At 39.7% G+C, this 23,732-nt stretch overlaps 2 protein-coding genes across 4 annotated transcripts in view; one reads left to right on the top strand and one right to left on the bottom strand.

The window, feature by feature from the left end:
* LAMP2 (lysosome associated membrane protein 2) overlaps nt 1–11,349 on the top strand; it is an 81,317-nt gene extending 69,968 nt beyond the window's left edge. The window contains exon 9 of one of the 2 annotated variants that reach the window (XM_089677210.1): nt 6,972–11,349. In XM_089677210.1, coding sequence (XP_089533336.1) covers nt 6,972–7,114 — 143 coding nt within the window. In that variant the 3' untranslated portion in view covers nt 7,115–11,349. Of the gene's footprint in view, nt 1–3,884; nt 4,284–6,971 lie in introns of those variants that run through there. The other variant, XM_089677212.1, reaches the window with a different exon arrangement.
* Nucleotides 11,350–19,542: 8,193 nt separating this feature from the next.
* ATP1B4 (ATPase Na+/K+ transporting family member beta 4) overlaps nt 19,543–23,732 on the bottom strand; it is a 98,361-nt gene continuing 94,171 nt past the window's right edge. For both annotated transcript variants that reach the window (XM_089677215.1, XM_089677216.1), the window contains exons 7-9: nt 23,230–23,286; nt 21,641–21,733; nt 19,543–20,843 (exon numbers count right to left, since the gene is read on the bottom strand). In XM_089677215.1, the coding sequence (XP_089533341.1) occupies nt 20,685–20,843; nt 21,641–21,733; nt 23,230–23,286 (309 nt within the window). In that variant the 3' untranslated portion in view covers nt 19,543–20,684. The remainder of the gene's footprint in view (nt 20,844–21,640; nt 21,734–23,229; nt 23,287–23,732) is intronic.

Raw genomic sequence — 23,732 nt, 5'->3', positions numbered from 1 at the left:
AAACGAAGAAAAGTTGTGGCAACGTCACATTAACCACTTAACCTCCGGAAGATTTACCACCTCTTCCTGACTAGGTCATCTTTTGTGATACAGCACTGCGGTATTTTAACTGACAGCTGCGTGATCATACAATGCTATACATAAATGAAATTTGTAATTTGACCACATCTAGTTTTTTTTTATTTTTTGCACTATAAACAAAAAAAGACCAAAAATTTTGAAAAAAAAGCAACATTTTTTACTTTCTGCTATAAACATATCGAAAAAAAATTTAAAAGTTGCTTCATAAATTTAGGCCAATATTCATTCTGCTACATATTTTCGGTTTAAAAAAAAAAAATCTTTTGATTGGTTTGTGCAAAAGTTATCACGTCTACAAATGGTGGTATATATACTGGAATTTTTTTTTTATTTTTTTATACTAGTAATGGCGGTAATCAGTGACTTATACCCGGACTGTGATATTGCGGTGGACAATCAGCCACTAACTGGCTCTTTGTGGGAATCAGTGACAATAACACAGTGATCAGTGCTAAAATTATGCACTGATACTGTACTAATGACACTGGCTGGGAATGGGTTAAACATCTGGACAGCACAGTTGCTAAATGGTTAGCACTTCCACCTGGCAGTACTAGGGTCGTTGGTTCAAATCCCAGCCACGGCACCTCCTGCCTGGAGTTTGCATGTTCTCCCTGTGCCTGCGTGGGTTTCCTCCGGGTACTCCAGTTTCCTCCCACACTCCAAAGACATGATGGTAGGTTAATTGGCTTCTCTCTAAAATTGGCCCTAGTATGTGTATGCATGAATGTGCGTTAGGGACTATAGATTGTACACCCCTTGAAGGTCAGGGACTGATGTGAATGTACAATATATATGTAAAGTGCTGCGTAAATTGATGGCGCTATATAAGTATCTATAATAAATAATAAACATCTAGAGCGATCAAGGGATTAACTGTGTGCCTAGCTATGTGTAATGTTTACTATGTGTGCTGTTTTCACTAGGTAATGTGCTGGATTCTATTCCCTGTTTGCAGGGAAAGAGAATCCAGCACATTGCTGCTGACAGAACACAGCTCTGCCCTGTCTTATAGACAAACAGCGGGTGCTGGAGCTCATCCATTGACCAGTCCACTGTGACCACTGTGACCAATCTCAGCAGAAGCGGTGCGCACACAGGCACGCACACCCACCCATGATCAGGAAGTACAGAATTACGTTTTATGTGTGTGCGTGTATGTATATATATATATATATATATATATATATGTGTGTATATATATATATACATACACCCACTCACACTATATTGGCAAAAGTATTGGGACCCCTGCCTTCACACGCGTATGAATTTTAATCAAAACAAGAATGTAAAGCGAGCGCTTACTGTAGCAGCCAATGCACCAAAAAAGTAACCACAAACTTTCTCCGATGAACCAATCATAAACGTAGTGTAGCGCTAAACAAGCAATCACCAATATGATGTAAAAATAATGAATCATTCATAAATAAGATTCAAATTCAATAAACAATATCTTGTCCAGAATAGCAAATCAGGTGGTAGTGATTAATCCCATTGGTGAACGATGGACCAATATAAATATCTCCCCGTGTATATATAGATCTTGAAATCCAGTGGCGTGCGATCAAGGTGAATATAGAAAGATTGCCCACTCACCGGAAGTGCAATCTTAATGCGCAAAGATCAAATGAACCAGGAGCAGGGGTTCCCTTGAGGGTACTGCCTGGAGCAGGCTCCTCTCCTCTGTGACTCCGGGTGGTGAATGGATCCCTCCTAGACGTCCTGGAACAGGTGAACTGCAGTGGGGTCTAGTCACTGGTTCCCTCCTGCGATCCTGGTGGTGCACCAGCTGGAGTTGGAAAATGGCTGCCGGACCTCCCTGATCCGGCGGCGTGACGTCACGGCGTGTATGGGCTCCTCGCTGACGCGTTTCGTATGTGAATACGTCCTTATAAGGGGTGCTGCCATCACCCCTTGGCCCATACATCACGCCGCCGAGGAGAGGATCCTGCTTCAGGCAGTACCCTCAAGGGAACCCCTGCTCCTGGTTCATTTGATCTTTACGCATTAAGATTGCGCTTCCGGTGAGTGGGCAATCTTTCTATATTCACCTTGATCGCACGCCACCGGATTTCAAGATCTATATATACATGGGGAGATATTTATATTGGTCCATCGTTCACCAGTGCGGTTAATCACTACCACCTGATTTTCTATTCTGGACAATATATTGTTTATTGAATTTGAATCTTATTTATGGATGGTTCATTATTTCTACATCATATTGGTAATTGTTTGTTTAGCGCTGCACTACGTTTATGATTGGTTCATATGAATTTTAATGGCATCCCAGTCTTTACTCCGTAGGGTTCAATATTGAGTTGGTCCGCCCTTTGCAGCTAAAACAGCTTCAACTCTTCTGGGGAGGCTGTCCACAAGGTTTAAGAATATGCCTATGGGAATGTTTGACCGTTCTTCCAGAAGCGCAGTTGTGAGGTCAGGGACTGATGTTAGAAAAGAAGGCCTGGCTCACAGTTTCTGTTGTAATTCATCCCAAAGGTGTTCTATCAGGTTGAGGTCAGGACTCTGTGCATGCCAGTCAAGTTCCTCCACCCCGAACTCGCTCATCCATGTCTTTATGGACCTTGCTTTGTGCACGGTGCGCAGTCATGTTGGAACAGAAAGGGGCCATCCCCAAACTCTTCCCACAAAGTTGGGAGCATGAAATTGTCCAAAATGTCTTGGTATGCTGACTCCTTAAGAGTTCCCATCACTGAAACTAAGGGGCGAAGCATTGCACTTGTTGATGTAAGGCTTGGATGCAGCTGCTTAGCTATGGAAACCCATTCCATGAAGCTTTCTATGCACTGTTGTTGTGCTAATCTGAAGGCCAGACGAAGTTTGGAGGTCTTTAGCTATTGACTGCAGACAATTGGCGACTTCTGTGCACTGTGTGTTCAGCATGTGCTGACCCCGCTCTGGCATTCGTGGCTGAGTTGCTTTTGTTCCCAGTTTCGTCCACTTTGTTATAATACCACTATCAATTGACTGTGAAATATTTAGTAGCAAGGAAATTTTACGGATGGACTTATTGCACAGGTGGCAACCTATCACCGTAAGATGCTTGAATTCACTGAGCTCCAGAGAGCGATCCATTCTTTCACAAATGTTTTTAGAAGCAGTCTGCATGCCTAGGTGCTTGATTTTATACACCTGTGGCCATGGAGGTGATTGGAACACCTGAATTCAATGATTTGGAGGGGTGTCCCAATACTTTTGGCAATATAGTGTATATATGTGTGATTCTGCACAGCGTGGCCATCCTGTAGCAGAATATCTACTATGGGGTGGTCGGCCAATGGTTAAAAAACAGAATTCCATGCCCAACATAAAAACACAACCAAAAATAGCATACATACCACAATAAATGCCAGAGTTCTTGTTGAATAAATGGATTGGGAGTTATGTTTTTAAGAGCCACACAGACCGAGGAAAGAAGCTGTTCTGCAACCTGGTGGTACGAGAACCCATACTTCTATACGGTCTACTAGATGGTAGCAATGTATGCAGGCCATTACCAGGATGTGAAGTATCTTCCAATATATTAATCACTCTCCGAAGACACCTACCCCAGTTCAGCAATACTTGGTAGACTAACTTTGGATGATCTTGGTAAGCTAGCTGAGTTTTCATGTAAGATGGTCTTGGTTGCAAACTTTTTTTTCATGTTTAAGTATATGAAACCTTTATTCATCATTTTTTCTATTTCATTACAAAGTTGTCTGCATTGTTTTTAGTTATTTTTGCTATTTTATTTTGCTTTTGTGGTTTTTGTTTTTTTTTGCCTCTTTCCCATGTAGCTGAAGATTGCTTTGCAGATCAGAACTTCATTGTACCGATAGTCGTGGGAGCTGCATTGGGAGTCCTAGTAATCCTAGTGATGGTGGCTTATTTCATTGGTCGCAGGAATCGTCGTTCAGCTGGATATGAACATTTTTAAAGATTTTAGGTTGGAGGAGAGCTAAAAGTATTTTGCAAAATAATAAGATTGAGCAAAGCTGCATACTGTACATTGTTTAACATTACCTGTAAAAACGACTGACCACAGAACAAATCAACAATTAGCATCCTAAAAATGTTTACTACACACTTTAAATGTTTTTCACAGTATTCTGTGTAAATCTTGTATCATTAAGCCTGTGTACTTGATGCTTTATTATATGCTAACATAATGTACCAATAAAGTGCCTTACATTTCATATGAGTGTTTACATTTTTTACAACCTTTTCCCAAAATGAAAACATTTCATACAAACTGCAGCATAAATTGTACAAATGGTAAAAGATCTTGTGAGTCCTCTTGCTGCTCCTGTGTTGTGTCTGGGGTATAGAGCTAAACAGCCTTTTTAAACATTTAGGGAAAGTGTTGATGAATCAGCTTGCAATCTACATAGTGGTTCCTGCAAGTGAGCTTTCTGAACCTGAGAATATTAAAGTAAAAAAATAAAATCTTATTTATGTGTCCTGGTGTTTCAGTGCAACGGGCCAGCTTTTATGCCTCTTTCACAACATGATGCAGAGACATAATTTTTTTTGCACATTTTCTGCAAGGGCACAAAGAAAATAATTGTTTTCTATGTGCTCTGTTCACACCACAACACTGGTATTATGTGTGGATTTTTTCTGTGCAGGAATCTGCAACGTGTATAAAACCCACTGAAAACTGTGAAAACTGATGTAAACTTGTGTCTCTGCAAGTGAAATCTGCACATTTTTTTCATCAGTTTTTTTTCATGTATGGTTTGAACGAAGCCTTAATAATTGAAAGTAGATCTGCTTACAGGAGACATCCAGAATTTTCTTCTCGGGCAAGCAGAATTTGGCCCTGATGGAAATATCAGTCATTGTGAAGGAGTCTGTGCTTGTTCCAGGACCTTTAAATAGAGCTGAGCTGTTAAAATATCCCTGTCCAGTGCTCATCCCCAATCAGTGTAACCACGCTATCTGCAACACTGTACTCAGTTATTTATATTTCCACTACCCATGTCAAAATAGGTGTGTGTTGAGGTTTAAATAATAGAAGTGTTTTTCCTATTTAATAATAGCGCACTTCAGCTAGTGACATGAAAATATAGCACAACGGAGAGAGGTACAAATCCCTCAATTTCCTCTCACCTATTCTCCATTGACATTATTATACTAAAACTATTGCCATAGTTATTCCAGTATGGATGGATGTTCATGCACAATCTGACCTTCCCACACTCTCATCTCCCATTAACAGGAGCATACTAATTGAATGGGTGCTCCCACCGAAAAATTCCTAACAAGCTTTTCTACCTCTGAGTCACAGACCTGGCACAAGAATGCAGCTCATAAAATCTGAACTGTATTGCAGACTTGTTTAGGTCAGTGACCTACTTGTTATTGATGCCAGATCAACATGACAGTTCTGGAACCATTCCAAGCCAGTCAGTAGTGACAGCTCCTCTGTTTCTATTCTTGCAGGTTTTTTGTAAGCCTTTTATTTACTCTTGTCACATGACCACTATACTACCTGATGAGAATTGCACCTAGTCCTCATCTCCCTACAGTTTAGGTACATCTGGTAGTACAGAATGTACTGATACATTTTGTAGTTCATCTATGTATGTTATAAACTCATGTGGATAGATGTCTACAGGCAGTGTCATTTTTATATTTTGTACTAGTAGCGTGCTTTGAACAGTGTGAAGAGTGAATGCATGTTTTAGACTTTTTGTATACTTTGGACACGTGTGAATGTGCCCCTATTCTTGTGCTTTGCATTATAAATTAACAAGTGTTGCATCAAAGCAGCTTCTTCATTTTGAGTGGGCTCCCAACACACAGGAATAGATAAAAAGAAATGGACATGCAGTATTCTTTTTGGTGCAGTGCACTGTACTACAATCTGCTTTGTGGTACACTTCAACACTTGTGCTTCAGAGCTGCAAAATGACTGGCATTCCAACATGCTAACACACAGAACATCTCAACAATGTAAGTCTATGGGGTTTATTTACTAAAGCTGGGGAGGGCAAAATCAGGCTCACGTCTGCATAGGAACCAATCAGTTTCTAACCTCAGCTTGTTCAGTTAAGCTTTGGCAATAAAACCTGGAAGCTGATTGGTTTCTTTGCAGAAGTGAGCCTGATTTTGCAGTCTCCAACTTTAGTAAATAAATCCAGTGCGTCTACTGAATGTATTTTCACAGTGGGTATTTATTATCAACCACCAAGTAGATCATTCAGCGCTGGCAGATTGCCTGCTATTGTGAATGAGAAGTCAAGTTCACACAGCCCTACCAGCACTCACTTCTCATTCACAATAATAAACAGTCAGCACTGTGGGGCTGTGTGATCTATCTGCCAGCTGATAGCTCATGCAGTGCTGATTGCTATTTTTACTATTGTGAATGAACAGTAAGCCCCGGAAGGGTTTTGAATGGACAGATTCTACACAAAGGGGTGAAGAGGGGGTGGGGACCCCTGCTGTGCTGTAGCTCTCCCATAGGAATACCCATAAATTGGGGTGGAGCTACAGCACAGAAAAATAAAAATTATATTTGAATGCACCAGTGATCATGGGTCAGAATGGGTCCAAGTGCTACATGGGTGATTGAAGAAGAATAATTATGTTGTGCCAATACTTTAAGAAGAGATGCAAAGTGATTGCAGATTAAGTGATTGCTCCTGCCTGGTTAACCTACAAATCTTTATATTTAATAGAACAACAAACATTTACATTTTATGGGCTTGCTACATTATATGTTATGTTATTGAAATGTCTCTTAGATAAGCACTGCAATAATGATTTAAAATGTTATTTTCATGAGAAATGCACGCTGATTTCCCTTTACCACATTATTTAATGACAGGTTGATGCATAGTCCAGCTCTCACTCTGTACCCCTCTTTTTTTCAACAGCTGAAGAATGCTTTGCTGACTCTGATTTGAGCTTTCTCATTCCAATTGCGGTTGGGGCTGTGCTTGTCTTTCTCATAATCCTGGTCTTTATCTCTTACCTTATTGGAAGAAGAAAAAGCCGTACAGGCTATCAGTCTGTATAATCAAAGCTCTTTCCTGTTTCCTTTCTGTACCTTTAACTAAATAATTTATTCTTGTACATTGCTAAACTCTCTATGCATAGTGGAATATACAGTTGTTTAATTCCCTGCATTACTCCTTTGGACTTTGGTGAAAGTTTGCATAATTATGTTAAATCACTGATGCATCTTTTTTTGAACACTAAAGAGTAAACATTATTCTTGTGTAATGAAAATTATATGAAAATCCATCTTGCTCCATGAACCATTTCTATAGAAAATATTTAAAAATGAAAGAATAGGATGAAATGTAGCACAAATAATGAATCTGTCACAAAATCATATAATCACTTTTCATACATCTCAGAATTTAACTATCACCAACATAAGGAAGACTACAGCATTTCATAGTTTGGTAGCATTTACTTGTTTTCTTATATAGTAAATTATAATTATATAGATCTTAACATGTGATAGCTGCATATCCTTCCTCCCAGGTTGTTGTTGCTTGTCTCTCTGAGTGTCAATTTTGGGCTGCTGTGAAACCATTACATCCAAGTAAGTGGGAGAGAACTGGTTCACTAGAACAATATCTGAGTAAAAAGTAACCTACTTGTAAACAGATGCAGTCTGTCCTCCCTGCACAGGTGGCACTGTTGCAGCTGCCCTGGAGAGAAAGAGCGTGTGGGGGGGAGGTATACACATTACTCTTGGACCTCCATATGTGTCATTGAGTGGGCTGCTGACTGATTGGACACTGCCACTTAGGTGACCACTGCTGCCAACTTTAGTGAGGGTAGTGCTTTTACAAAAAAAAAAAAGCACTGTCTCACTGCTGTTGGTGCATTTTGCATGTGACTAGGTCAAGGACAGGAATCTGCTTGACAGGGAGTGCATCTAGTGTAGGGAGAGGTTCCAGAGGAGGAAGGGCAGCATAGGGACTTTCATCAGGGGAATTCTAAGGGGAACCTTTCCGCCACTAGTTTCCAATGCATCTGCCTTCCAGCCGCCCCCTGCACCAGGGGCTACTGGTCTCTGTGCATCAATCTCGGCAAGTAACCCATAACTGTGGGTGTTGCTTCCATTTCTAAGCCACTGCATAGAAGCCTATATTGTATGTTGAAAAGTTTTGACAATACAACTCCTGCCATTTCATCCACTGTGTGTGCCGTGCCTTCCCTCTGGGGTGCTTACCGCTTGGCCACCCCCCTTCAGCTTACATACTAAACAGGTAGGATATGCTTCCTTTATGCACCTCAAGGTTTAATGTTATACTTTGGTTGCCCCCTGTTACTTTTGCAATGCCTTGACTTTATACAGGTATTCTGTCTAGTCAATCAACTAGGACGGTGGTCTTCAAACTGTGGCCTGGGGCCAGATGTGGTCAGATGTGGGCTAATTTATATCTAGCCCTTGGGACACTATTTCATCCACTGATACCAACAATGGGGCACAATCCCCCCCACTGACCCCAATGATGAGTCACAATTCCTCCCAATGACACCAACAATGGGGCCAAATGACATCAGGGATGGGACACAATTCCTCCCAATGACACTGAGGTTGGGACACAATTTTTCCCAGTGACACCAATGATGGGGCACAATTTCTCCCACTGCCACCAATAATGGGGTATTGCTTTTCCTACTGACCTCAGGACCTTTTCTACTTCCAATGGCCACAGTCAAGTCTCCCTAAAGTCTTAAGGTCAGTAAACTGGCCCTTTTTTAGAAAGTTTGAAGACCCCTGAACTAGAACAGGTGTACCAGTATGATGAGAGGTTTGTAGGTTTGGCACACATCGTCATACTGCAAAATTAGTGTTGTTGAGCTATCACTGCTACTGGTTCCCTTTGCATCTGTTAAAAGACAAAAAGTGTGACGCAAGATATAATATGCAACCTGTAGGATACTTGTGAAGGATGTGCAGATCTGAGATTGGCCTTTCTGTGGTCATCTTTGTATTATTGATATTTCCACAGTCATTGGAGAAGGTGAAATTCTAGTGCAAATCTCATCAAGGTAGAGGGAGAGAAAGCCCCGCTTTACAGCACAGCACAAAGTCCTCACTTTTTCTGTGGGGAGGTATAGGACAGGACACATTGTTAACAGAAAACAAAGCACTATTGATACTGCTGATATTAAAACACAACAATAGTGTCCTCTTAGGGAGACTGTTGACATACATGGGTGGAGATGAGCAAATATAAAAATTTTACCAAGAGCTGCTGTGTGCTATATGCCAGTGGTCAGCCACCAGTCTGTTGGTCTACAGTGGCCAGAAAAGTAAAAGTAGACTTCTGACTGCCTGCATGGAAGATCTAGTACTGTATCCGTTTTGCACAATGTTATTAAATACAATTTTCCTATGATCAACTTTACTGTTAAATAAATGGAAAATAACATAATTAAAACATTTGCTTTTGATTTGTACAACCTCTTTTAAATGTGTTAATTGAGTTTTTCAGTCTTATTATATAAATAACAAACATTTAGCCTTAAAAGCATTACTCCAGTCAGGAATAAAAACATTATTTTGGCTATTCATTTAAAAAAAAAACAAGGTATAAATGCACCTTTGTTATGATTTATATATTTTACTTGTACCTGCAAATATTTTGGGTTATCTTTTTCCCGGTGAAAAGGCCTGTATCTGTCATTACTTTGCTGTGACCATGCTGCTACTGGTAACTACTAGAGGGTATAGTGTGGACACCAGAGACCTACTGGGTATAATGATGAGCCTCTATTCAAGAAGCTAGTTTTTCAGAGTACACCAGGACATACAGACATAGGGTACATGCAGCTCTTGCAGAAGCAAAGGGGCTAATCTTCAGTAAAGATATCTTATATATTTGTGTTTTCCAGAGGTTGCAGGGACAAAAAAAATTCAAATTGAAACTGCAGTTATAGTATAATACTGCTTCTTTCTTGTTCATTGAGGGACACAGGGTTCAGTTGGGTTATACAGGAGGAACTGGACACTGGCACATGAAAAAAACTGTGACCAGCCTGATATAACCTCTCCTAATCCCAGCATGCTTCAGTTTTTTGCTGGTGTCCAAAGAAGGATGGACACTTTTTCTCTAATAAGAATAGTATAACCATTTTATGCTAATCATTTTCTTGTATTCAAGATTATTTTTTTTATTTAATCAGGATTCTCATTTATGCTTGCTTGAGCTGCTCACTATGTGCAGATACCTGGAACAGTGTAGTCTCAGCAATAGCTTTGGAGGCCATATTGGACCCTGATAGACTTGGATGGGAGTAATGTGACCTTCAGGCACTGGACTCGGCTTTGTAGGGCTTTCCAGACCAGAGTGTACTGCGTCAGTTAGTCACAGAACATTTGCTCAGTCCAAAGCCTGGTGTGACTTTGAAAATTCAGAGCAAGTTAATCATGCTGTGACTTAGATTTGGTTGAATGATGATTTTGTATTGTTGTTGTCCATCAGTATGATGGTGGTATAACTATGGGGTATATGAATAATAGCTATGCAGCTTCTGCACAACAAATTTCCAGCATCACTTTCACTTGTGATGAGGCTTTACAATTGAAGTGCCGCAACATAATATTTGAGTCCACAAGTAGACTTATTCCAAACACAAATTGTATATAAGAAGCCAACATGTTCTGGTACACCACCATTTCATCAGGGTTTGAAGAAAGAAAGAAACAAAGTATGAGGATTCATAGGATAGCTAAAATGTTTTACTGTGTGTGGGTTGGTACAGCAACTGTCAGTGGCTGGTTCAAGCAGCCTTTGTGGGTGGGCAGCCATTAGTAATTTCATCTGTTTATCATGAAAAGGTTTAATTCTTGGAAATGGAGCACTGACATGTTCCCTAAGGTGGAATGTTATGTGTGCAGGTTCCAAGCTCTTCTTTCTGCCATTTACCATCAGATAAAAGATTTTTTATCACTGCCCTTTATTGCAAGTGGCATTAGGTTCTTCAAGTGGTTCTTTGAGCTGCAGGTAGCCACAAGTTATGTTATTTTATGGGACTAAAAATGTTTTGTTGCTGTTTTCCATCCGTCAGTTGGACTGCTTTTAGAAGTCCCCATTGTCTCTGAATCCTGTGTCTTTCAATAACAGGAATAGAAAATCTGGGTTTTTTTGTACTTACAGTAAAATTAATTTCTTGGAGTTCATTAAGGGGCACACATCTAACCCCCTGTGTCTATAATATTGCTGTTAATATTGCTTTTCAGATTTAATAGTTTTTAATAAGTTTAATAAAGACATTTTACAAACATTTGTTTGTTAGCCTTTCATTTATGACACTTTAGCACAACAGGAGTATAAGTATATTTAGCTACCATAAGCAGTCACTGGATCAATTCTAGTTTCCACAGGTAGGGTCCAAGTCTCAGCACAACTGCCAGTTGCCCAGACAGCAGACGTAAGGCCAACATAGGCTGGATGTAGTGACTCTGGAAATATCAGTGTTTGGGACTGGACTTGGAGTTTGGAATTGCATTTCCATGTTCTGTGTACTATGGGAAACCAGATATAGTGAATGCAGGGTCCCGGGTTTAGTAACAATTTAAGATTTGTAACCGTCAATTTACTAAGCTGGGTTACCTGGTAGCAGCAAAACCCAGATGTTAGCCTGGGATGAAGGATATTGAACAAGTCACAAAGGTAGCAGATGATGTAAACAAAGTCAATGCATGTTAATTATGATAAACAGGCTATATAAGGAAGTTGTGACCCCAAAAACAAGAGGGGGAAGAGGAGACTTATAGTCAATCTGCTCCCTCTAGACACTGACATCAAAGAGAATGAGGTAAACAGTAATAAACAGGCTAGAGTAGGAGTCCTTACTTAAAGTGCTACTAAACCCAGGACCCTGCATTCACTATATCTGGTCTCCCACAGTACACAGAACATGGAAATGCAATTATATTAGTAAATATAAACGGCTAAATACTTTTCTCATCAGCAGTTAGCGCAGTCTTGTGACTTCTATCAGTGTCCAGCAGAGCACATGTTAAAGCTTGTAGGAGGAGTTTTCATTTTGCTTTAGGAGGATGGAGAACCCCTGATCTCTGTCTGGGCAATGCTGATTGGCCCTGTGCTGATCACATGCACTCTCCCAAGAAACGAAAAACTCTAGCAATACACACCAAACTGAGCATGTGCAGTGTCTCCACACAATATGTCTTATCAGGAGATAAGAGGGGGATGCTGGAAGAAGGGGAGGATCAGAGAAGTCAAGATTAAACAGCGTTTTTTCACAATGTGGATGAATAACCCCTTAGGTTTCACAGTGAGTATAACAAGCATACTCTTGTATACTGCATATATAGACTGATTTTACTGTTGTGGGTATAGTAAAACTTTAAAATACTGAGCAATTGAGAGAGCTATATTTCACCACTGCCTTCGGGAGTCTTCAGCTAGCTCTGATGGGGCAGGCCCACGGACATGTGGTACCACAATAAACCAATGAAGCTGAGTGTAAAAAAGTGTTATATCGACTGCAATTGTAATCCTCCAAGTAAACGGGTATAACTCTAAGTTCACACCTAAGCGTTTTCTGCAGCGTTTTGCATTTTGCAGAAATGCAGTACAGTCCATTTAACATGATTTCCTATGGGACATGTTCACACCTGTGTGTATTCACCTGGTGATTTTTTTGGAAAGGGTCAGGGACTTTTTTGAATGCAAAAAGTAGCATTTTTGGTTCTATAGACTTCAATGGAAATACTGCAGAAAAGCTTGTATTGTGTTTTTGCTGCATTTTTGCTGCATTTGTATTTTAAATCTGCCTAGCAACAAGAAAAATTGTAAAAAATGAAACAAAAAACCCAAAATGCATAAAAAATGCGGCAAAAACGCAAGTGCATAAACACAAAATGCAACGCAAAACACAATGCAGAAACGGCTCAAACGCAACCTGCATAGGTGTGAACCTAGCCTAAAGGTGTCACCATGCAGTGTCTTTATTTAAGGTGTGATAATAGGGTGGGCCTTGGTTTGGCTGTCAGAGAGTCTTCCTGCAGGAGCCTGGGATCCACCACAAGTTGAATGGCACCTGGCAGGCACCCTGTGAGCTCAGGGGCCTGGAGATGTCCAACTCAGAGTGTGTGGGGATCAGATCGGGTTGGGTCCGCACAGTTCAGCCATGGGAGCAGTGACACTGTCCAGCAATCCAACCCTGACAAAGTAGATCATTCTCCCGAATAGGCTGCACACCCGATTCTGGTGCCCCGTGTCCTGGCTCCTTGTCCAGCTTGCTCTGAAGCCTTGGTCCCAAGAGCACGAGTCTGCCCCACCCTGTCTAATTTACATCCTCCCAGCCGCTGAGTATTTCAATCAGGATAAGGTCCATGTCCAATCACAGAGACCGGACTACAAGTCCCACAATCCTCTGCTTCCAGTAAGTATCCCTGCTTGCTGAGCACTAGGGGGGAAATGTTCTCCTTATAACAATTAGAGGAGTGTCTTAGTATGACTGGTATAGCACTGTTGGACCCACGTGGCTACATAACATACATTGTTTAACAAAATGGCAGGGAGAAAAATTTTACGCATTGCAAACAACTGTTTGTATACTTCTTTTTTTTTCATAGGAGTGGATTTTTTTTTTGTTAGCATTATGACTGATTTCTTTGACTATCCCTTAATACTAAGGCCCATGTTACACTAGTAATACTGCCACTCACAACAGGAACACTAAGAAATTGCTTTATTGTTTCTATAGAGCTTCCCCCTTGCTAGCCTGGAGATTTGGCAAGGTTCTGGACCTTTGAAGGAGAGATTCAGTTGAGGAAAGTGAAAAGCTTTCCTCAGTGATCTCTGCTGGTGAAAGTGTGTTGCCAACAGAAGAATTGCCTATGCAGAATGGTCTGTAGATGAAGATACAGTGATGTTGCTTGTATGATATCTGCCATTTCTTTCCAACGACTCTGAAACTACTCTCCATTTAATGCCGTGGAACAAAGTGACATTTTTTGCTGATTAGGATTGCTCTTTTTATCTCATGTTGTAAGAAAATGTGTTACGACCCCCCCTACCTACTCTGTCCATTGCAGTGTACAAGAATTTGAGATCTATCTATATCACGGGTGTCAAACTGGCGGCCCTCCAGCTGTTGCCAAACTACAAGTCCCATGAGGCATTGCAAGACTGACAGTTGCAAGCATGACTCCCAAAGGCGGAGGCATGATGGGACTTGTAGTTTCGCAACAGCTGGAGGGCTGCCAGTTTGACACCCCTGAACTATATGATTAAAGCAGAACTCGAAGAAGTTACATTAAAAAACAGGTAGTTTCAGTGAAACCAAGGTAAGTACCTACATTTTTTTTCAGTCTCTTATTACCCCATGGTGCATCATCCAGACAAATAGGGCAATCACTTGATGCTGAGACTATGGGCAGCACAGTGGCTAAATGGTTAGCACTCCCATCTGGCAGCACTAGGGTCATTGGTTCAAATCCCAAACATGGCAACACCTGCCTGGAGTTTGCATGTTCTCCCTGTGCCTGCGTGGGTTTCCTCCAGGTACTCCAGTTTCCTGCCACACTCCAAAGACATGCTGGTAGGTTAATTGGCTCCTGTCTAAATTGGCCTTAGTATGTATATGTATGAATGTGAGTTAGGGACCTTAGATTGTACACCCCCTTGAGGGTTAGGGACTGATGTGAATGTACAATATATATGTGTAAAATGGACAGTGCTATATAAGTACCTGAAATAATAATAATAAACCTCAGTTTACATGAGACAGGAAGAGACAGTTGTTGACTCCCTAGTGTAGTGATCCTCCTTTACTCTCTAATCTAGGGACATAGACTTTGATACGCTGCACTGTTGTAATAGTCGAGATCGAGGAACTGAAAGTTCTGTATAACAGGATACTTCAAGTATCCTTTACACTACCACAAATCCTTTGCTAGGCATTAAAACCAGCTTTTTGGTGGATTCTGCATTTTAGGACAAGATGGTGCTAACACCTACTTTATAACCTTGCTTTTTTATTCTTTGTGCTTCTTTGGAAGTTTGTTTCAGTGAACTAGAGTAACAATGGACAACAGTATGTGTGTTATTTGCCTCAGAATGCATGCACATACAACTGCCATACTTACCTAGATCTAATGCCAAGGCCTGCGGTATTGTATACACCCTTCTGCCAGCTTCTGGATCCATTTTCTGAACCCTGTGCGGTTCTTCCCCATGGGCGGCACAGTGGCTTAATGGTTAGCACGTCTGCCTTGCAGTAAATGGGTCATGGGTTTGATTCCTGTCCATGGCACCTCCTGCATGGAGTTTGCATGTTCTCCCTGTGCTTGCATGGGTTTCCTCCAGCTATTCCGATTTCCTCACACACTCCAAAGACATGCTGGTAGGTGAATTAGCTCCTGTCTAAATTGGCCCTAGTATGTGTATATATGAATGTGAGTTAGGGACCTTAGACTGTATGACCCTTGAGGGTTAGGGACTGATGTGAATGTACAATATATATGTAAAGCACTGCGTAAATTGACAGCGCTATATAAGTACCTGAAATAAATAAATAGACTGTTTTACACCTAGCTAATTATAGCGACTTGGTGGCATGGGCTAGAACAACTTGGGGGGAATGGGGGTGACATGGACAAGTTCCGCTTTTTGTCTATAGTTTTTATTGTAACAATAAATCTATTTAAGCCTATGACCCAACACTAGTGTTTAATGTACAGAATGTTATATACAGTGCTACTATAGAGGAAAGGCTTAAGGATGTGAGTTCAAGAGTGCATTGCAAAATGCTAAAAACATTTTATGTCAGTCTCATGATAATTTACATTTTTATAATATAGCATTTGCCCATAGGCAATTGAAATCACATTTGAAATTGCAAAAAAGAAGCATTTATGTCATTCTAAAATAATAATGCAACAATAAAGTATTTGTAAAAAATACTTTTGCTTGGTACTTGTGTTCCTTTTAATTTTTTTAATACTATGAACAACTAACATTTACAAATAATTCTGTACTTTCATAGCTACATATGTTACAAGAATGAAACATATTTGAGTTAATGCCAAGGACACATAAGCAAAGGATATACATACAGTGCCTTTAAAAAGTATTCATCCACCTTGAAATTTCCCACATATTGTCATGTTACAACCAAAAATGTAAATGTATTTTATTGGGATTTTATGTGATAGACCAACACAAATTGGCACATAATTGTGAAGTGGAAGCATAATGATAAATGGTTTTCAAAATTTTTACAAATAAATACCTGAAAAGTGTGGCGTGCATTTGTATTCAGCCTCCCTGAGTCAATACTTTGTAGAACCACCTTTCGCTGCAATTACAGATGCAAGTCTTTTTGGGTATGTCTACCAGCTTTGCACATCTAAAGAGTGACATTTTTACCCATTCATGCTAAATAGCTCAAGCTTTGTCAGATAGGATGCAGAGCCCATGTGAACAGTAATTTTCAAGTCTTGCCACAGATTCTCAATTGGATTTAGGTCTGGACTTTGACTGGGCCATTCTAACACATGAATATGCTTTGATCTAAACCATTCCATTGAAGCTCTGGCTGTATGTTTTGGGTCGCTATCCTGCTGGAAGGTGAACCTCTGCCCCAGTCTCAAGTCTTTTGCAGACTCTAACAGGTTTTCTTCTTTGATTGCCCTGTATTTGGCTCCATCCATCTTCCCATCAACTCTGACCAGCTTCCCTGTCCCTGCTGAAGAAAAGCATCCCCACAACATGATGCTGCCACCACCATGTTTCATCGTGGGGGTGGTGTGTTCAGGTTGATGTGTAGTGTTAGTTTCCCACCACACATAGTGTTTTGCTCTTAGGCCAAAAAGTTCAATTTTGGTCTTAACTGACCAGAGCACATTCTTCCACATGTTTGCTGTGTCCCCCAAGTGACGGGAGTCACTTTGGGTGGGGGCCCATGGAACCCAGCTCACTTTGGAAAGGTGGGGAGACCCCTGTTTCAGCTCCCCATATCCCTCTTATGTGTAAATCACCCTGTGCCTGTTAGGGGTACAGGGTAAGCTGTCCTAATATTGTGTGGGCTGCCTCAGACTGTGTAGACATGTTTAGGAGATAGGTGGGGGGTGTTGATTGTTTAATGTTATGTGGCTGCGTCCCATTGTTCTATTGTTTGTCTGGCTTGGGAGCAAACTATTATGGGATGCATGTGTTTATGTGTAATAGCTTAGTGGAGGGATGTCTCCAGCAGCCCTCCCTCCTGATGGGACTGTCTGCTGGTGTGAAGTTTGAATACCTGTGTGTCTCTTGTTACTAAATGTGGATTGCACCGCCCTGTGTCATTATGCAGGGAGGGGGGATTGTCCCCTGAGTGTATATATCTTGTATCTGTGTTCAAATAAAATAGTGTACCTCCTGGTTTACTTCAAGACTGGTGTCTTCTAGTCTTGTATGGTCAGCTGTGGTGTCTGTTGTTGGTGTTCGGACGGGAAAGCGGTATTCTAACGGAAGCACTCAAGCACAGTCTGGGTCGGTTTCGTTACACCCCACATGGCTTATTGCAAACTGAAAATGGGACTTAAGGCTTTCTTTCAACAATGGCTTTCTTCTTGCCAGTCTTCCATAAAGGTCAGATTTGTGGAGTGCACAACTAAAAGTTGTCTTGTGGACAGATTTTCCCACCTGAGCTGTGGATCTTTGCAGCTCCTTACCATGGGCCTCTTGGCTGCTTCTCTGATTAATGCTTTCCTTGCCTGGCCTGTCAGTTTAAGTGGACGGCCATGTCTTGGTAGGTTTGCAGTTGCGCTGTGCTCTTGTCATGTTTGGATGATGGATTGAACAGTGCTCTGTGAGATGTTCAAAGCTTGTGATTTTTTTTATAACCTAACCCCGCTTTAAACTTCTGCACAACTTTATCCCTGATCTGTCTGGTGTGTTCCTTGGCCTTCATGATGCTGTTTGTTAACTATTGTTCTCTAAAAAACCTCTGAGGGTTTCACGAACAGCTGTATTTGTACTGTTATGTGTCACTTTGTGTTGGTCTATCACATAAAATCCCATTAAAATACATTTACGTTTGTGGTTGTAACATGACAAAATGTGGAAAATTTCAAGGGGTATGAATACTTTTTCAAGGCACTGTAGCTGTAGTTAGTCACTTTCAGCTAGACTTACATAGTGTAGTAATGTACACGCAACTATTAATAGGTATGGCTGAATGAGACCCTTCACAGACATGGGAGCAGTATATTTGTACATTTTATGTTCAAATGAAAACACAAGTGTTGGTGTGACCTTTTATACATAGGTGAGGGATTAGTTCCTCCTGGACAAGGGTTGCTTAAGAACGCGAAGGAGGGCTGCAGGCTGTGTAACATGACTCAAATACACTCAGACATACTTTCCATATTAGTGTACATTCAGCCTAGCAGTCTTAAGCTGGCCATAGATGGGTAGAATTCCAAATGCAAAGAATTTTCTAAGAAAGTTAATTCATTTTTCTAATCATTAGTGGGTCAAATCGACGTTTGTTTTTCAACACAGTAACAAGAAAATTCGAAGGAGCAGGATGTAAACATTTTCTTGAATTGAATGAATTTCTATCAGTGTATATGGCTTCCATTTGGCAAAGTCCATTCATTCCAAAATTAAATGTTAAAAGCAAATGAAATCTTTTGAACGACATTCAAGTGTTCTGAGAATTTTCGTACTTTTCCTAAGAATTTTCTTTCAAAATTCTTACCATCTATCGCCATCTTTAGTTTTTAGACTTTCAAAGGGGTATAAGTTTGGGGAAATTTTGACTAACTGAAGACATGGCTAACCAATGTTATCAGTGTTGAGTTTAAGGAGGGTGTTTGATAATAAAATAACTTTTTACCCTCAGATATATGCAATAATGTTTGAATGTTACAGGTCATTGCACACAAGAGAAAATAGGGAGGGGAAGTGTCTGGTTTACAGTGAAGGGAATTAGGGAAAGAAGATATCAAATGATACGAATAGCTTTGGCATATTTCTATAACAGCCTTAAAAGTTGTGGGCTACTAATGTCCACAGAACAGCATCAAAAGGAACAGAAAGCAGGTTGTTTGGACAGGATACAGCGATTCCTCATTGTTTTCTGCTGCCCGAACAGAGATAAAATAGCACCCACCTTCTGTTCCTTTGAAGAGGGTGTCATTCATGTACTGATAATGGATGTGAATGTTGGCTGGAAAAGGATCTTCTGATAGTCTGATCATTTGACAAAATTACAGATATAACTAAACCTCTATCATGAAAGACATAAAACTGTTGGCCAGGGGCGGACTGACCATTTGGAAACTCGGGCCCGGGGTCAGTAGGGGGCCCCATGAGATGCCTTTTCTGAGTTTGGGCAAGGACACAGGGGCCCCATGATCCCCTATTGCCCGGGGGCCCCATGAGTTGTCAGACCGCCCCTGCTGTTGGCGCTATATAAATCCTGTATAATAATAAAACAAGTGTACAGTAATGATAACTGGAAATTCAACTTTATTTTTACTTTTTCTTCTGTTTTCAAAGTGCACCACTGTTGGTGCATTAAATCCCAACCTAAGCCCAAACTGATTTTTTTTTTAAAACAATGAGTGAGAGTCAAAGCTTCTCTGAAGGATATCATAGAGACAGGGACACAGACAGTATTACAATTAATTATTAAGCAAATAGTGGAAGGTTTAGAACCCCTGTACATTTTTATTGTTGGATGTGTCTTCACTGAAAAGATTTCCACTAATTTCCTGTCTTGGTGATGGTTTTCGAGTTGAACAGGAAGTAAAGAATTTTTTCCCCAAAAGGGCCACAGGGAGCAGGTAAAATCCAACAGATAATCTAGCCTTTCCCTGTGTTGTTAAAAATGAAAAAAAAAAAAAGTTTTGGCTTGAGTTGAACTTAAACTGACCTTTCTTTCTGAAAACAGTAAGAATTTGCTATTGGTTAGCATTATGGCTGGAAATGTACTACTCATTAGTGCCCATTTTATTACTATTGACCCAGCTCCTCACACCTGTCTGTGGCTGATCACATCTTACACTTACTATAACACACTGTAACACATTAACAGAGAAAGTAGGGTGGCTGCATTAAGACAATATACTTTATGGAATCAAAGGGGAGCAGTGTGCTAATGAAAAAAAAATAAATTACATGTTGCCGCTTTACTTTGTAACACTGGTTTGGTGCATTTCAGCATTCTGAAGTATATGATGCAGAGGAAATCCAAGTAAAGATATTTGATCCTACTATCATTCTATGTAATCTCTGTTCACCTCTAGTATTATTTTGAAACGTTCAGCCTATAACAACCCATTTAGACAAAACAAAATCATCTTGATCTGTTTAGTTTTTTGTAAAAAGTAAGTGTCAATTAATTGTGTGCGGTATTGCTTATGACATCATCAAGGCCATGTGGTACATTTTAGGTCAGAACTTAGATTAAGACAAACATATTTTTATGACCAGGATTTGTGGCCCCTGCACCACCACAAGACTTGTAACAAACAACCTGTGAATCTAGAAATTTGACATGCAGGTATATTGTCAATGTTTACTTTAAGTAAGTGAAGAAACTGATCTGGCTGCCAAGACCATTACTGGAGAGAGAAATCATTTGGAAAAAGATCATCGGATATTCATAGTGAAGACTACTCTGCCCAGAAAGCGGTCAGTCTTATGATCATTAATAATGTCTTGTCCGTGTATTTTGCATTGTACTGTGATGTCGGTATTCTTTGCCACTTCTGTGAAATGAATGGCGACTAGAGGTGATGTATAGTTTACCTAAAGAAATAAAACAAAATTAAAAATAGTTCCCACAACATCTCCAATGATTTAGGCATACAAAGCACAAACACGTTATAATTAAATTACTGAATTTTCTGCCAGCTCTAGATTAATGTTGTGTTCAGAGCTGCCAAGGAATTTACTAGAGCTTCTAACCATAAGGTTTGAGCCATTATTTGGCATGCAAAATACCAGTATATTGAGGATGACAGGAGTCACTTTTTTAAAGTAGAAATATGTAATTTATGTAAATTTAAATGCATGAATTGGATATAGTGTGAAGTCTATCAGGAAATGTGTGCCAGCCTATATTAAAACTTCTTTCTATGTTTTCCACTTGTGTTGTTACTACAAATAACATCAGATACTGCAATGAGGATCTAGGTCCAGGACTGTTTCTGACACTGGTCAGCCATATACATTGGTTTGAAGGGTCCGTATAGGGTGCAAAAGCATATTTTTGATGTTTACATTAGTAGTTCAGAGGGATTTTTAACATGTGAGGGGATTTATCCCTTTCATATGACTTTACATTTTTTTTGACTTGGCTTTGGCAAGCCTTTTCAGCTGCATGGTTGCTTAAATCAGCTAAAATCTACTACCTGTAACACCAGCCAATTCAGAATCGCATCTGACAAAGCTTTGCTAAACAAAAATGGTAAAGATCAAGAGGAAAGAAAAAGCAGTCTCAAAAACTATTTTTATCAAACATATAAGGTTTTGAAAATATTACCCAGCTGCCAATCCAAGCAAGAAGAGAGTAAATGCAAAATGTACAATCTAAATAAACTTACATGGGTAAGCTTGCCATAGAATGGAAAATACATAAGATCAAAGTAATTCACTGGATAGAAGCCAACTTCTCCTATAAGACTGTGATTGCCTTTCTAAAATAGGAAATATGGATTATTAAATTGCAAGAAAGCACAATGGTGCTAATGATACAAAAATGGCATAAACTTCAAGAAGTAAGGTCTCTAAATGATATTTCAGAAGGGAAGGATGAAATGCACATCTATTACATTTGAATCACTGCTACTCCATAGATCAGTCATTTCCAAGTAAATCTCTTCCAGGTCCTTTTGCTGCTCCTTCTCACCGATTTTCATATTAAAGGAAATAATGGGAGTCCTCCTAAGCTGGGTATATACTAGTTGAATTTTTATTGGCATTTTTGATTTCAAGAACGTTCATTTTTCTAATTATTAGTGGGGTCAAATTGATGAACAGATTTCAAACAGTGTACGTGGTTTTTGTTCTGTAAAGTTCATTGATTTGAAAATAGAATGTTAAATGCAAACTGCTGAATGACATTTGTGAAGTCATCAAATGTACTAAGAATTTTTGAACAAATGTTTGTTTGTAAATCATATAGGGTATAGCCAGCTTAAGGTTACATTCACTTCTGAATTTTAGTGCATTGTGTTAAACAAAATCCTGCTTGCTGCATCTTTGATTTTTTCAAGGCAAAAGCACTTTCTATAGGTGTAAATGCTAATTCATGTAAAACACAGCAAGTACATACTGTGCTTCAACCACACCAGATGAAAGTAGCACAGGTATGAAAGCAAACTAGTAGCCCAACTTCAGATAAAACATTTTATTTTATTTTGGATAGAGCGTGGAGGGGTTTGAGCCTTTGTCAGTTTTGTTTTATTCCTTTCCGTGTTCCTATTGAAGACATTTTTTGTCTCCTTACAATGTTTTTTTGTGGATGCTCACACCTTTCTGTGCCTGGCACAACCATATCTACTGAACCAGTATAAATTTATTTTTATTTACAGAGAGAGGGGGGGTTGATTTACTAAAACTGGAGGGTGCAAAATCTGGTGCAGCTGTGCATGGTAGCCAATCAGCTTCTATCTTCAGCGTGTTCAATTAATCCTTGACAATAAAACCTGGAAACTGATTGGTTTCTATGCAGGACTATAGCACATTTTTCACTCTCCAGCTGTAGTAAACCAGCCCCAATGTGTATAATTCCTATATGGTGGGGATTCTTAGACTGCAATGTCAACGTGCACAATGAATATATTCAAAAAATCTTGTAAAATCTAACCACATAATCTCTATTCCTATAATGCAAAATAAGCGTTAAAATATCTGTTTCATAACAGGAATATAGATTGGGTGATTGGGTTCTATACGCCTGCTTGAATATATTTTTTTCTGCTAGAGATTAAACCTGTCATTAGTTTAAACTTTTCTCTACTCCAAAATAAAAAAATGCCATTTTTACAATACTATAATCTACAGAGAAAACATTTCCTTTATTGTATCTCTGTATCCAGATTTACCCAGTCTGTAATAGGATACATATAGATTTTACTGCATTTACCAGCATAAACCGGTATGTAAAGTGGTACTAATAAATGTTACTTACTAGAATGTCACAGGTGACAGTTATCGGTGTTCCAGAGCCAGCCTTAAAACCAACAATCTAGTGGAAATAAGAGAGTTTGCCAGTTTTACATAGTAATTACATTATTCTCTATACATAAATCCATACTTTGACTGAAGACCTGACAAGGTTTTCCCCCAACTCTTGTGCAGAATACCCCATGAATGGAGTATTTTCTTTTCTGTTTTCCAGCCTGTCAGAAGAGCTAGTAATACTGAGTATGTTCCTAATTGTTTGCAGTACTATGACAGCATAGAGGTTAACATCCAAGCAATTGCAGAAATGGTTGCATCATTGGTAAATATTTGTGAAGTGTACTGTATTCTACAGCTTAAATAGTACCCAGGACATAAAATCGTCCCATCATAGGATAAAGCATAGTGCGCTCACCATATTTTTAAACATGGCAGCCAATGCCCCTATAATTCCCAACTATCAGTTTTCCATTATCAGCTTTCTATTAGATATATAAATAATAGTACAGC

The sequence above is a fragment of the Staurois parvus genome, unplaced genomic scaffold (assembly GCF_062004578.1).
Source record: "Staurois parvus isolate SC_StPar_1 unplaced genomic scaffold, SC_StPar_1.0 ptg000181l, whole genome shotgun sequence".
Lineage (NCBI taxonomy): Eukaryota > Metazoa > Chordata > Amphibia > Anura > Ranidae > Staurois > Staurois parvus.
The sequence above is the reverse complement of the archived record's forward strand: the minus strand, read 5'-3'. Positions and strand labels throughout refer to the sequence as shown.